The sequence below is a fragment of the Crocodylus siamensis genome, chromosome 2 (assembly GCF_052110815.1).
Source record: "Crocodylus siamensis isolate JL-2025a chromosome 2, ASM5211081v1, whole genome shotgun sequence".
NCBI lineage: Eukaryota > Metazoa > Chordata > Crocodylia > Crocodylidae > Crocodylus > Crocodylus siamensis.
In genome coordinates, this window is record NC_143396.1 from 225,953,560 (window position 1) to 225,968,703 (window position 15,144).

Below are 15,144 nucleotides of genomic sequence, written 5' to 3' on the forward strand. Positions count from 1 at the left end.
TCCGATAGGCAGATCAGAGGCTCGCCTGCACCCCCCAGGAGGGTTGTGGGAGCTGTGCCGGACTTCTCCCGGGGGTTCATGCCCTGATCTGCCACCCAGATCACAGGAGGCTGGTGCTGCCACCTGGAGCCAACGGCAGGCAGGCCTGGGGCAAATTAGTTTGTGTGGGGATACAGCCTGCCCCAGGATCGGGGTAGTGGCAGGTCCCCGCACGAGCTGATTTGCCCCAGACACCGCGCCCTCCTCCAACTGGCTCAGGGAAAATCAGCTTGTGTGGGGACCCACCACACCTTGGGATCGGGGTGGTGTCTGGTCTGCACTCGAGCTGATTTGTCCCAGGCTGCACACCAGAGCTGATCCCAGAAGGTAGGGATAGCCACAGCTACACTTCCCACGGGGCTGAGCCACATGGAGCTGCAGGGCTGCTCAGAGCACAGCCCTGGCTCTCCCCTGCCAGCTGCTTTGAAATTCAAAACATTTAGACTGGCCTTGTTTTGTTTTGAGGCTGTTTTGAAGCCCTTCATTTTGTTTCGGTTTCACTGTCTCAAGCTCAAAAGGAGTCGAAACAGCGTTGAAACGAAACAGCCTCAAGCTCAAAACAAGTCGAAACAGCATTGAAACAAAACAGCCAGCGAAGTTTCACACAGCCCTATTCAGCACTATGCATTTCTGGGAATGCTACTTCTCCATTGAGAGAATCCAGAAGATATGTATGGCTACCTATGGCAAAAACAGTAACTAGTAGCTAAAGCTTGCAATAGAATGTAAGGGTGGCCAGGGTGCAGTCCAAGATGTGACTGCAATATTTGAAGACATATTTGAGATAGACTTGAACATCTTGGCTCAAGTACTGAAAGAAGTATATCCATGCCAATACAACACCCAACATCAGTTAACCTCTGGGGTATTTACCTAACTTTATAGTGCCATGTCTACACTGCAGTACCTGTGTTTCAAGAACTGCTGTTGGACTGCAGTGTACACATACCCAATTGGGAAGGCACTGTTGGCATTTGGGTGATTTGTGCAAGATAATGAGAAAATGTTAGATTGGAATCCTGGGCTCCCCTAAGAGACAACAGGTATCTGTCTGTCTTGTGAGACAACAGATTTGCACTGAGTGAGGCACCAGTTTATAAACATTTGCGAGTGAGGCTGTAGAGCTGAACTGTTGAATGACAGTCCCTTCCACACTTATCACATGTCAAATTTATATCGAACAGTCCTGAATGTGGTGCAGGGTTCTTCCTGTAGTTTATTCTTTTCTCTACCTGTTGGGCTCTTCTTTCCTTTAAAAACTTTCATTCTATGCATAATAGACTGTTTCCAAGAGCTCTCATCCTCAACAATCTTCTCCCAGTCATTTTGTTCAATATTCACCCTCTTGCAAACATCCCTGAAATGGAGATAAGGAGGCCCACATGGCCTTCCTCCTATGGAGCTCCTATACAAGACATCCTAGGGTATCTAGCCACTGCATTCTCTGCATATGACCAAGTCAAAGCTGACTGAGAAGAGACTGGATGCTGGGAAGGTTAGCACATTCAAAGACCACAGCATAGAGTTTCTGCCAGGAAATTCCTAGACAGCATAAATGGCAGCGGTTGAGGTGCTTTTCTCAGGTAATTGTGTGGTCCACTGCCATACAAAAGGGGATTGATGGCACAAGCATGATATACTTTGACCATGGTCTTACCAGTCAGTTTGTTGTTCCACACTCATTTGCTCATCATGCTCATGACACCTGATGCTTTGCCAGCATGAGTATTCAGTTCAGCCTCAAGTGACATACTTGCTAACAAGGGAGCCAAGATACATAAATTTATTTACAATATCCAGTACATTTTCACTTGTTGTGATTGTTAGTGATGAATCAATGTTCTGGCTTATAATATTGGTCTTCTTGATGCTGATTATAAGACCAAACTCTTGGCAGCCATAAGTGAAGCAACTGATGAGGCTTTGAAGGTCACACTTTGTATGGGTAATCAGTACAGAATAATTAGCAAACAGCAGCTTATGAAGCAAAACTTTCCCCACTTCAGTTTTTCCTTTAAAGCATGTGAGATTGAATACATTTTACATCTAAGAGAAATTTAGATTAAACTCTAGTCCTGATCTACAAAGTTGAAGGGACTGGACAGTGTCATGCTGACATTTTTTTCCTGATCTTCCTCTTTCTAACCCAAATCACCACTTGGATGGAGATCACTAGGGCAATTTCTCTTTTAAATAATTTGAACTAAAACAGGAGCGGGCAATTATTTCGGGCAGAGGGCCACTTACTGAGTTTTGGCAAGCCATTGAGGGCCACATGACAGGCAGCCAGGGGCAGATAAATATTAATTTTCTAAATTTTTAGGGGCCCCATGGGCGAGATAGAATGGCCTGGCGGGCCACATCCGGCCCCCAGGCCGCATTTTGCCCTGCACTAAAATAATGCCGTCCAAATAAAAAGATAAAGTTCTTTGGGTAGATGTGATATCTTTTATTAAACTAACTAAACATTTGGAAAAATTGTTCTTTGCAAGCTTTTGGGCACAAATGCCCCTTTTCAGGTATAGGTGAAGAGTTTGTGCCCGAAAGCTTGCAACAAACAATTTTTCCAAATGTTTAGTTACTCCAATAAAAGATATCACACCTGCCCAAAGACCCTTGTCTGCCTATGTCCTTAGACCAACACGGCTACACCAACATTCCAAATAAAAAGACAAGTTAATTAATTTAAATAGTCTCCAATCCCCAGTATGAGGTCAGAGAACATTATTAACTCCATTTTACAGATACGGAAATAGAGACTCCCAGAATTAAGTAATTTCATAACATTAAAATAAAAAAAATTTTTTTTTTCAATTTAAAAATAAAATAAATTTTCAAAAAAGTTTGCAAAGAACTATTTTTTTCCGACTATTTAGTTGGTTTAATAAAAGATATCACATTTACCCAAAGAACTTTGTCTGCCTACATAATTTCATAAAAGAGCTCTGAGGCAGAGCTGAGAACAGAGGCCAGGAACCCAGTGTTTTATGAACAAGATACCAGTAAACTCTATTGAAATCAGTGAAAGTTACTGAAATTCTGCCAGGCTGGGGGAGGGAGTGGGGCAGGAATAGGATGGGAATGGCGGCTGTGTGTCAACAACCAACTTAAAGGTCAATACCAGGGACCCATAACAACATACTGAAGCCCTAAAATTGACCATGTCTATGTTAGAGACAAAAGGTCTTTCTGTTATATCTTTTATTGGACCAAACGTACAGTTTAGAGATCTGTTGGACAAGCATTTGGTCACAAAATGTCCTTCTTAAAATATACTTTGAAGGTAGACACATTGCAATACCACTAACTCCAAAGACACAAATATCACAGCTGTGTCAAGAAAAAACCCAACCCCACATAAGCTCAGGTAAAAAAACATACGATTTTATATTATAAGAAATATAAGGCCCTTGTATCTGCCTTTTGATTTCTTTAATCTTTTTTTTTTTTCCTAATCTGCTTTGCTCTGGAAGGACGATACAGAACATAAGGTCTTCAAAACAATCTTCATTCACCACATTTTCCAGCTTTTCTTCAGCTCATGATAAGGGATAGCACTGTGATCTTTTAGGAAAGGCAATCCTCATATTAATTAAATGATTATGAGAGGGAGTTTTAAGATACCAATTACTAAGACACACACAATAAATACATGAGAATTGGTTGGCCACAGCTACACTAATTCACTGGAGAAGCCTACAAGCTGTCTCTCACAAGCAGCTGAATATCACTCCGCTGTTTGCAAAGGTTTGCTGGTAGGTTCAGATCCCTGACATTCCCCTACAGCAATTTATTACAGCAATCTGCTTCCACTGTGTAAAAGAGGGTTTACTCTCTAAGCTCACTTACTAATGGCTTCCTTCTCAACTTCACTGTCGCTGCACTATACTGGGAACAGGCTTTTGTTGTGTCCCTTTGTAATCTTTCTAGGTTTGCAGTTTTAATACTCACAAAAGATTAAGTCCTAAAAGAAGAGGTCAAGCCTTAATTTGTATTCACTGTACACCATTTGGATTTTAATCTCCAGAGTTCTACACTGAGGCCACACACTTTAATGCAGGGCAACTGAGGGTGGGTATCATATAACAGAATAGGCTTACACTTGTTAAGTGAATATTGCAGTTTGATCCTTCACGGTCAGTTGGGTATTTGTTTACACCTATAAAAGATCTAAAACACTAAACAATATACTTCTCATCTGGTAGCATTTTATACCTAGTTTGCACACACTTTGCACTGTACAAAGCAGAGATTAGGAACTACTTATTTTATAAATGCTGAAAGGGCGAGTACGGTAACAATAATTTGGGGATATGTGTCTCAGTAGGTAAATACTTGCAGGCGGCACCTCTGGTGCTTTGCTTCCTGCCATAAAAACTCAGAGATTCTTATTTCTCAATAACTGTCCATAGCCTTCAGGATTTGGTTTGCCTTACATATTTTTGCTTGTTTAGCCTTACCCATTCCACCTCTCTTGCTTTGTGATCATTCATTCACCCAAACAGAACTAGATTAAACTTCCTTCAGAGTTGAAGACAGTATTCAGTGGGTCAGAAGAGTCTGCTGATGTATTCAAAGCACTAACACTCCCACAAGAGCTGAAGACTTCCAGCAGTATAGCTCATCACTTCATCCCCCACTCGTTGCACGCTGCAGGAAATAGAAGCCAATCGGACACTCCAGAAAGATACCTTGTGTCTGATCTTCAGAAAAGGCAAGTATTTGCTATGGTTTGGCTGGCTACAAATGATGATATAGTTCTCAATTCAAAACCCTGTCCTTATGGAAAAGATTTCAGAAATTTTATAGGATAATATTTGTCTACATTTTTAAATTTAAACCTAATTGTCAGAATTCTACAGCAGGAACCTGTATTTCTACAGCTTACATTAAAAAAAAGTGTAAGAAGTCTATAAAATCTATCAATTTTTACAATATTTTCTAAGCAAAGCTGTTTGTTTCATTCTCATTAAATGCTACAGGTTATTTGTATAAGCACATTTATTTTTCCTATAAGGTATTTTCCTTTGCAATGAACCTTCTCAGAAAATGAAACAATTAGGAACCCAACAGAGTTCTGTTTAATGCTCTGATATTTAGGCTTTTATTGCAAAACTGACTTGCACTGACTGAGATTTTTTTTTCCTGGAGGTTAAATACTAAGGTCCTTGCTCAATTTCTATTTAGACCAAAACAAAAGCTGTTTCCACGATTAAGGCCCTCTAAATATAGCCCTCAGTAAGCCCCTCCCCCCCAAAAAAAACAAACAAACCAAAAAACACCCCAAAAACCAGCATCAAACAGGTAAATAGACTGGACTTTTCAATGTACTCAATGAATGTGAATAATCTAAGTACTTGAGTTCCAGATAATTTAAAGTTGCTTGCAGCTCACAAAATGGAACAGATTGTAGCTTCCCCATTTTGAATGCATCCCAAAGGAAAGGGACAGAGAAACTGCAGATCTTACTAGCCCAGTGGTGCTCAAGCTGTTGGTCCCATAGCCCAAATGAGTACCATAGGGCCAGTCTACAGAGAAGACTGAGCCCCACACACCAAAATCAGGACCTCCGCAGCCTTGGCTGGCTCCACTTGTTGGGATTAGGATCGGTTTCAACCACGCACTTTGAACGCCTTCAAGACACTTTTAGATGTTTATCTTGCTGGGATCCTATGATCCCTGCTGACTTCCTGCCCCTGGTCAGGGGGCTGGACTCAATGATCCTCTAAGGGTCCCTTCTGGCCTGAATGTCTATGAAATCTCCTCCTCCTGTCCCCACACATAGAAATTCAAGCTCTGGGACCCATCTCCCCTCAGATCCATATACAGGGAGGGCGTGGTGCCACCCCCTGATTCTGCATGCTGAGATTGGACTCTGGGGCCCCCTCCTAACCCCACATGCTGGGAGGACATGGTGCTACCCTATCTCAGCTCCATATGCCAGAATTAGGCCCTAGCAGTCCAGGCTGCCCCTGCATGCTGGGATCAGCAGGGCCCAAGGCTCCCCACAGGTCCAGAAACCTGGCAGTAGGGGAACAATGCTTGCACACCCCTGCCACCAAATTTTGGGACCTGTGGGGAGCTCCACAGGTTGGATGACATTGCTGGGGGCGAGATCTGGCCCACAGGCCAGGAGTTGAGCACCCCTCTTTTAGGCAATGCTCCCATCTCATTTAGTGTACACTGGCCACATGCACCTTCATGCTGAAGATGGGCAGAATGGGGGCCTTAGATTGTATTCCCAACTCTTTCTCAATCCCTGCCTAAACCTGAAAAAAATAATTTCAAAGATCTCACCTTCGATTTGCCAATCTGTAAAATAATGCTGACCAATGTGACAGAAAGACTTTGACACTCAAATCATTTGAAATGTTTTGCTAGTGTTCTGAGATCTTCATTTGAAAGTGGTGGAATTTATTATAATTCCAAAATACAAAAATCCTAATTATTGTATTTATTTCTATATGTAGATAGTCACTCATCCACCAAAAAGAGTGCCTATCCTTGTTCTTCTGATCAAGATTTGTGCTAGAAGTAGGCTCTATAAAAACAACAGCATATTCTGCTTCAATACAAAATACATTAATGCCTGACAAATGAAATAGATCATCAGGCTTTTCAATAGGCTTTGTATTATGTAAATGTAATGTTCTTTGCTTAGAATTTGTGTTCTATCTAAAACAGGATTGTTTCCTTTTCATTGTTTAAAATAAATTCTCATCTCTTGCCCCTGCCTTAATTTAAGCTAAAATGTTTCTTACAGCTATTTGTATGGACATAAAAACAAAAACTGCTGGAGAACACTGTTCTGTTCAGTCTATAACCAGTACAATGTCTATGTCTGTAGCCCTCTGCAGAGACTATATTGTTCTGTTTAACTATTGTCTATTTCTACATAAAATTATACCGGAAAAAAATGCTAAAAGATGCAGCTGCTTTAAGTAATACAGACTTCAGCTGAAGCAAGTTGCCCCCTCTTAGAATCTCTGATCTCATGAAACAAGTCTTCTGTGTGCAAGCTTTCTGTCTGAGCCATCTTATACCACTGTCTAGTTAAAGGGTTGTTCACAAACAAGTATACCACTCTCCTGTTCTCTGGGCCACACAACTCATTCAGAGCTTTATTGAGACAATTTTAAAAATGATGATTACTACATGCCTTTGTAGAGTTGGAAAACAATACAGGACCCTGCACATGGTAGCTATCTAAGTACACAGTTATTATGTATATATTAACACAATCCAAAACATGCAGTTAGTCATACAATCTATGTTAGCCCAGGGTTAAGCAGTTAGGAAGTTTCAATGCAATTTATGGAAAGAAGAGAGACAAGACAACACATAAGCCAAATGTCAGACTCTGGATGAAGAATGAAATAAACACAGCAGATGAGTTTTTCAGTCTTCCTATGATCTCTTTATGTTTGGTTAAAGGGCTAGAGTGGTGTCGAGGGACCCCAAGTAGCCCAGGCCAGAAAGATTCCTTGATGAAAATGTGGAAGGCAGGTCTAAGGCCACCTTCCAAGAACCCTGTGTAAGCCTTGGGGGGCATACCGAGGATGGGGCTGGAGGCAAATGTATGCCCCACAATGCTGCAGAGATTCTGAACAGTGCTGCATCCCGAGAACTGCCCCTATGTTCGTCTACATTACAGCATGAGTCTCATCAGCCCCAAGAACAATCCCAGGATGAAAAAGACACAAACATGGAGCTACTTTAGCTATTTAAACTCCTCCTTTTATCTCTCTGAAGAGTACAGCACAGAATCTCACCCAGCAGCACCAACGAATACATCCATGGACTAAACCGAGGCACTGATTCAGGACAACTTTAACTGTGTGGTACATTTTCTTTTAATCACCACCACCACTTGCAGCAGTATGTGTGTAGGTGCTTCTTATAGGTCATCTCATACTGGCTACCTAATATTAAAAGATGGCAATTGCACTTGAGCATACTCAATCACTACAACCTGTTCAGAATTAGAACTAGAGTATTAGTGCTTAAAGGTCCCATATATCACTCCAGAGCTAGCTGCTTCCGAGTTGAGAGATTTTAAGTTTTAAGGTGGAAGAAGAAGGATGCCCTTATGAGCCGCATGCAGATGAGCAGAGATGTGCTGTATGTGGCACCGCTGACATGTCGGTGGCACCACATACTGCACATTCAGCTGTTCTCTGTGATGCAAGGTGGTGGTGATGGGTTGACCCCAGGAGATCCCGAGGTCAAAAAAACCTGCACAAACAAAAAAAAAAAAAGAGAGCAGCACATGGGGGAACCATGAGCTGCCCAAAACCGGAGCCTGGCCAGCTGGAGCCATCCTTTAGCTGCCGGCCAGGCTCCAAGCCACAGGATCACCACTGCTGCAGCCCTGGGAGGCCCCAGGTAAGGCTGCCAGGGCCAGCCCAGTGCTGGCCCTGGTCTCCCTTGCCCCACGTGGGGTAACCTGCCACATACCAGAAGGCATGTGGCACAGGCATTCCCCAGGGAAACAAATGTCCAGGCTCTTCATTCTTCTGGCTGAGTCATATTTTTTTTTTTTTTTTTTAGAAACTTTCTCTGCCACTCCTCAGGCAATCCAAGGAGCTGCTGTTCAGCCATTCAAGCTAAAGCACTCTTGTATTTATGTTCTCCAACATCATTGCTATACACAGTTTAGTTTCACCATCATAATCTGCATTACAGTGCTGCCTATGAGCCCAACCATGTATCAGACACATGCTGAGCACATCCCAAACCCTACCATTTCTCTAGGCCTCACAGTTCTGTGGTGTTCAACAGATACAGAGGGAAGTGAACAAACAAAAATACAACATACCTTCCTATGGAGTTTTTGATAATCATATCGAATCTGAGCAAACTCACGGAGACCAAATGATCCTCCAGTAACAAGCAGCTGAAATATTAAACAGAGAAAAAGTAATCAGAGTAGCAGCAACTATTAGAGGCACAGCACAATGCAAAATACTATCTATGGATTATGACAAGAAAGCACCACACTAACCAAATGCACCGTACATATTATGATGCTTTGCAATCTACCACAAGGCAGGCCTCAAGGTGAACAGCAGGTATCAGAGCTGTTGTCCGCTTCAGTCTCTCTATGGCTCTCACAAAGTTCCTCATCTATGTGGAAAGGACTGTAATGGCGCTGATATTTACTGAGAATCCATTCCCTCTACTCCAGTCCTCACCATTTTCATATACATTTTTTCAAATAGTTTCTTGATTTATCATAAACAGAGAGGCCTTAACTTCACTGCAAAACTTATTACTTCCCCATCTGAGTTTGAAAATGGTGAGAAGCAACCAGCTGACTTATTCTGATGTCTGTGCATAAAGGATCTAGTTAATAAGGTTCTGAAACAAAGTAGCAGGTTGGAGCCATGGTTCTACTGTACACTACTGGTAGCTGAAGAAATCAAACCCAGTGTATCCGTGTCTTCATTACCTCCTAGCTGTTAAATTTTTCACCATACTGCTGAAGTTTATGAAAAGAAATAAGAAAGGGAGAAACTGGCAAGGTAACGTCTCACATCTACATGAAGAAAATCATAAAATGATCTCTTATGGCAGACAAATGCACAAAGTGCAAAAATACTTTTATGACTCCAGTGTCCCAGAGCCCTGCCACAGCTTGGCAAACAAAGATCAAATATTGTTAATACATACCATTAAGTCCTGCCTAAGTTGCCACACAGAAGAATCAGTGACTCTTGCTCTAGCCTGACAAATTCCTGCTTTTCTATAAAGGCCCACTGGCAGATGTACAAAAGGCTTGCCAGCAGAATTCATGGCAATGCATGGCTAAGAAGTGGAAGGAGAGGGGGAAAAAAAGGAGGCCGTAAGGACATGAGCAAAAAAAAATCTCTCTACTTCCTCTCCTGTACTGTTAACTCCTTTCCCTGCCAACTACTTCTCCAATTAATGTGGCGGCAGTTTTCCATACAATACTGACTGATCTACTGAAATATATCAGGCTCATGACACAGCTTTAACAATATTCTGAGTCTCACAGCTGTTATGTTGTGCCACATAGAGCAGTTAAATAGCATGCCCTTCCTAATTGGCATGCTACGCCTGAGATTATTTCAGGGATACCACAAAGCAGCATGTGCTGTGTTTAAAAAAATTCTCACAGTGTATTTCTTCTGAAAGGTGCAGTCGTATTTCATTTTTCATCAGGAAAATGAAGGTCTGCCACAGAAACAGTAATAGTTATATGTCCCCTCAGAAGCTGACAGGTGTTGGATCAGTAGCACTACAGACTGAATCCTTCTACAGGAAACCCTCGGTATTCGTGGGTATTCTACAGGAAACCCTCGGTATTTGCAGTTTCAAATATTTGCGAATGCCAAACCTGGATTTTAAATACACTTTAAACACTTAACAGAGCTCCTTGGAAGTTTTGTGCTTGCGGCCACCGGGCTCCCGCCGCCGCTGTTGGGCTCCCACCATTGCTGCTGCGCGCTCCTGCCATTGCGGCCGGAGTCGTGTCGCTCCTCAGCCGCTGGGGGCACTGTGTTCATGAATGCAGTGCCCTATTCTTGGATTTCACCATTCACAGGGATCACAGAAACATATCCCCCACAAATGGCAATGGTTGCCTGCATGTATTCACAGAAACAGGTAATCCTTGGCCAGTGGCAATAAGCTCTACAGGACTTAAGGTTTCACAGTCCCATTCTGGCTTGGTCTTTCTGATAAGACTGCGAGTGAGCATGACGAGACCCAAATATAGTAGTGAGTTTTGTGTCATGGACACCTAGCAGCTAAGGCCTAGAATCACAACTTATTTCACAAAGCCAGTGCAAGGATCTTCACATGGTAGTAATACAGAACCTAGACCAGCAATTCTCATCCAGGGTACTGCAGCACTTTGGGGTGCCTTCAGATCCTTTCAAGAGTGCCATGGAGTGCCACTCATTATTAGCACTGTTAGGTGCGCAAATAGGATTCACAAAATAAGCCCAAAGATTTCAAATAGGAATCCACAGTGTTAAAAATACTCTGACCCACAGGCGATGTGTAAGGAGGGTACAGGGGAGCACATGCACTCCCGGAGATTGGCTGCCGCCGGCTTCTGCTGGCAGTTGCCGATCACTGCTCACCGCCGACTTCTGCAGGCCGTTGCCGACTGCTGCTCACCGCTGCCACTGGCTTCTGCAGGTGGTCGCCAATCACCACTCACCATCAGTTTCTGCAGGGGGTCACTGATCGTCACACCCCACTCCCCCGCCACCAGCTTTTGTAGGTGGTCACCACTCCACTGATGCCCACAAATTTTGCCCCCCCAACCGGGAGGCACCAGTCTTTCATGCTCTGACCTGTTGTGTTGTGAGTTCTTTGCAACAGAACTACCCTATTTTTCTGTAGTCAAGAAATGAGTGAAAACTAAGAGCTGACATTTTCCAAAGCTGTCTTTAGTGCATCAAGGAGTTCCTTGAGTTAAAAATGATCTAGATCATTATGAACCCAACTGGGCTAGATTTGCGACACTGCCACTAAGAGAAGCAATGACATATCTTCATAAAACAACCCTCTTAAATGAAGTTACTATATTAATTAACAGACCAAGGATTTACTTCCTATAGTTGAAGCTCTAGCCAACAGACAGAAAATTATTTTGACAAAATGTATAGCATATACTATAGTCAACTGACTGAAGCTACACTAATATTATATAAAATACAGATGTGACAGGGTTGAAACAGCCATACTAAAAAGGTACTTGATACCTGATTGTCAAAGCAGTCAAAGACAATAATTAGTCTTGTTATATTCATTAAGCATTAGTTGACCCAGCAATGAACTCTTGAACTGTACTATATTGTATGTGTTCAGTTTGCATCTCTTTCACAAAGACCTTCGGCTAGCCTATTCCTCATAAGCTAACCCCTATTAAATGGGAAGCAGCTGATATTCTGTAGCTTGTGAAGCTACTCTTCAACCAAGAGGAAATAACAGCACATTTTTACTTTGCTGCATCTAAAACAATATTGAACCCTATATTATTTCATCATCCCTTTGACTGCATCATAACCATGGAACTAAGGGTGTACCAATAAAAGATTTTTTGGGCTGATACCAATAACTGATTATTAATAATAACAGCCCTGCCAGGCCAAGCCAGCTTCCCCTCACCTGTAGCAGTTACTCCCTCTCCATTCCTTCTCCTGAGCCGTTCTGGGAGGCAGTGGGGGGGAGCTTCAGCCCAGCACATGGAGCTCTGGCTGCAGCCCCCAGACTGAAGCCTTCCACCTGGGCACCTTCCACCGTCCAAGGCATCCAGGAGCTGAAACCTGAGCTCCACACATGGGGCAGAAGCTTCCCACCCCTCCCACCCAGAGTGGCGCAGGTGTGGCCATGGCAGCAGCAGCTGGGGACAGAACAGCCCCCAACCCTGGCCAGCCATGCAGCTACAGCCCCGGATGTTGAACACGGCATTGGGGGGGGAGCAGTGGTGGCTGCCAGGTTCAGGGTCTGCTGTCACCTCTGAGCTGGCAGGGAAAGCCACTCCCCAGCCAGCCCCTACCAGCCAGCTCCCCAGTTGGCAGGGCCCCTTGGCGGGTGCAGGGACAGAGTTATTCCCCCTCCCTCTAGCATCTGGCAGAGGGGACAGGAGGGGGCTTATTCCACTGCTTGGCAGCGATGGTGGTCAGGGCGGGCAGACCCAACTGCAGACCCCCAGGGGCAGTAAAGGTAGAGGGGGAGAATAGCCCTAAAGCGTGACCCCTCTGCCCAAGGGGCCATGCTGGCCCACTGCTGCAGCAACAAGGGGGGAGCATGCAGCAGACCTGGCTCCGGTTCCTGCTGGTAGGACTGGAAAGGGGCAATTAAACTCCTCTTTGGCCAGACCCTGCCGCTGCCTGTCCCTGCTATGTCTGGGGAGTAGAGGGGAAGGCCAGCCCTGCTGGGTTGGAGCAGAGAGCCCAGCCCAGAGAGCATGCCAGGATGCTGGGGAACTCTGGTTTAATTTAAACCAGGAAGGGGTCTGGGACAGACATTGCATAAACCAGTTTGAGCCAAATCAGTTAAGTCTGATACTACATTCAACCAAGTTTATCTCGAACAAGTTTCGGCCATTTTGAAACTGGTTTACGTGCACTGAATGCCTGTTCTCTTATTGGTTTAAACCAGTTTCTGCTCACTTAAACCGGTTTACATGTAATGTCTGTCCCCAGCATATAGATCAGCATTTCTCAAAGTGTAGGGTGCACCCCACAATGGTTGTGAATCACAGCTGCAAATGGTTGGCACTGGGTATAAATTTACATTTGGGAAACTCCTTTATATGTTTATTCAGAACACAAGATCACCACCACCATCCCTGAACTGGAAAGGCCAGAACTCATCTGATACAAATAATTTAATTCTGGCCCACCCCCACAGTTCAGACCCAAACCTTTATTGTCCTAGTGTTACTAACACTGCCTTAATATTGTTAAACTAAAGAATATTTAAAGTTTGGTTTAATATCCAAGATGTGTAATGTGCAAAAAGTGATCAAAACTGGTTAATTTTATTTTTCAATTTCCAGATCTTACCATAAGTAGTCACACTTATGTTTCCAATTCTAGAATGGGTGATGGTGTGTCATCCAGGTGTCATAGCAACTTCAAAGCTATTCAGCATTGTGTTAGGCAACAGAGTTTAATCACGGTTAGTTGACATGGTCCTGAACTTAACTTGTCCTGCTTACACTAAATAGAAAGGCTAAAATTAGCTTATATCAACTAACTTTGCTCTCCACAACTGGGTTCAAACACAGCAGCATTTTCCAGTGAAGACAAGACAAGAGGGTATTGATACATTTATGATTGCCATGATGGCAAGGAGCCAATGCTACAGGAATAAATAAATGCACAAATTGTGTTAATGAAACATTAAAATGCAACTGTTAAAATAATCAAAAGTGAGACAAGTGAAAAATTAAAGGTTCCAACAGGAAGATTAACAGCCATATATTTAGTTACCTATTACTAGTTTCCTGTTTGTAAGATGTGGATAATGTTTTCTAGTGGGGCTAATCAGAGAGCATAAATTTCAAGTGCATGTCTAAGTCTTTGCAGAATCATGGCCTATCCTAATGGGGACAATTAGGTCTAAACATTTGCTGGTAACAATGCTAATAATCATGTCCTAACAAAGCTATTAATGACATATTAAATGCCCTGAAAAACAGTAAAAAGAGGTAGTTCAGCATACATGAAAATGAAGGCATACATCTTCCTCCTCACCCCAGTCTTAAAAGTATGTGGACTGCTGGTTCCTACTTTTGAGAGTACTGTACCCAAATATATTATACTGTGGACAAGTCACCAAGAAAACTGAATTAAGTCTAGAAGCGTTAATAAGCTTACTTTATCTTTTTAATGCAAGGAAACTGATAATATTTTATATGCAACCGAGTGCAAAGGAAATAAAAAATGTTATAATTATGCAGTGAATTGTCCCTCTCACTAATTATTCTGAAACATGCAGCCAGTAGTGTAGCTATGGTGAGGTGAATGGGGCACAAGCTCTGGCTGCTGGCTGTGAGGGGGCACCAGAATTCCTCCTGCCAGGAGTCTTTGCTATGGCAGAGGCCTAGCCATAGGAACCAGGCAGCACAACACTAACCAGTAAACCTGGGGGGCATAGGTATGGTGGGGGAGGGGCACATCCCCTCCCCAAGTCTGGTCAACCAGAGCACTGCCCTACTTCCATCTCCTGCACGGCCCCTCCCTACCTGTAGAGTGTGCGCTGATGAGTTCGATCCCCCAGCAGAGGTGCTGTTCTGGAGAAAGGTAAGCCTGGGGCTCTTGGTGGGAGGGGGCAGCCCAGGGAGGGGCAGAGAGTGTGCTGTCTGTCCGTCCCGTCCCCTCCCCACCCCACAGCCCAGCAGGCCATGTGTTGGAGGTGGGGAGCAGCGTGTGGGGCTGGCTCCCAAGAAACGTTTTGGGCCACATGGGCCCATGGGGGGGAACTTCATTACAGCAGCTGAAAACTTACCTGAGGACTACGAAGACAGATGCTCGTGTTTCTAATCTGGGAATACTACAGATTGAAAAACAAGTTATCAGCATACCTGACATCAATGCACAGTTTGCCAGCAGAAAGGAC

General features: G+C 43.6%; 1 protein-coding gene across 1 annotated transcript in view; it reads right to left on the reverse strand.

Moving 5' to 3' along the window:
- COX16 (cytochrome c oxidase assembly factor COX16) overlaps positions 1 to 15,144 on the reverse strand; it is an 81,449-nt gene that overhangs the window by 44,301 nt on the left and 22,004 nt on the right. Inside the window, exon 2 of the mRNA XM_090033252.1 lies at positions 8,858 to 8,935. Coding sequence (XP_089889378.1) covers positions 8,858 to 8,935 — 78 coding nt within the window. The remainder of the gene's footprint in view (positions 1 to 8,857; positions 8,936 to 15,144) is intronic.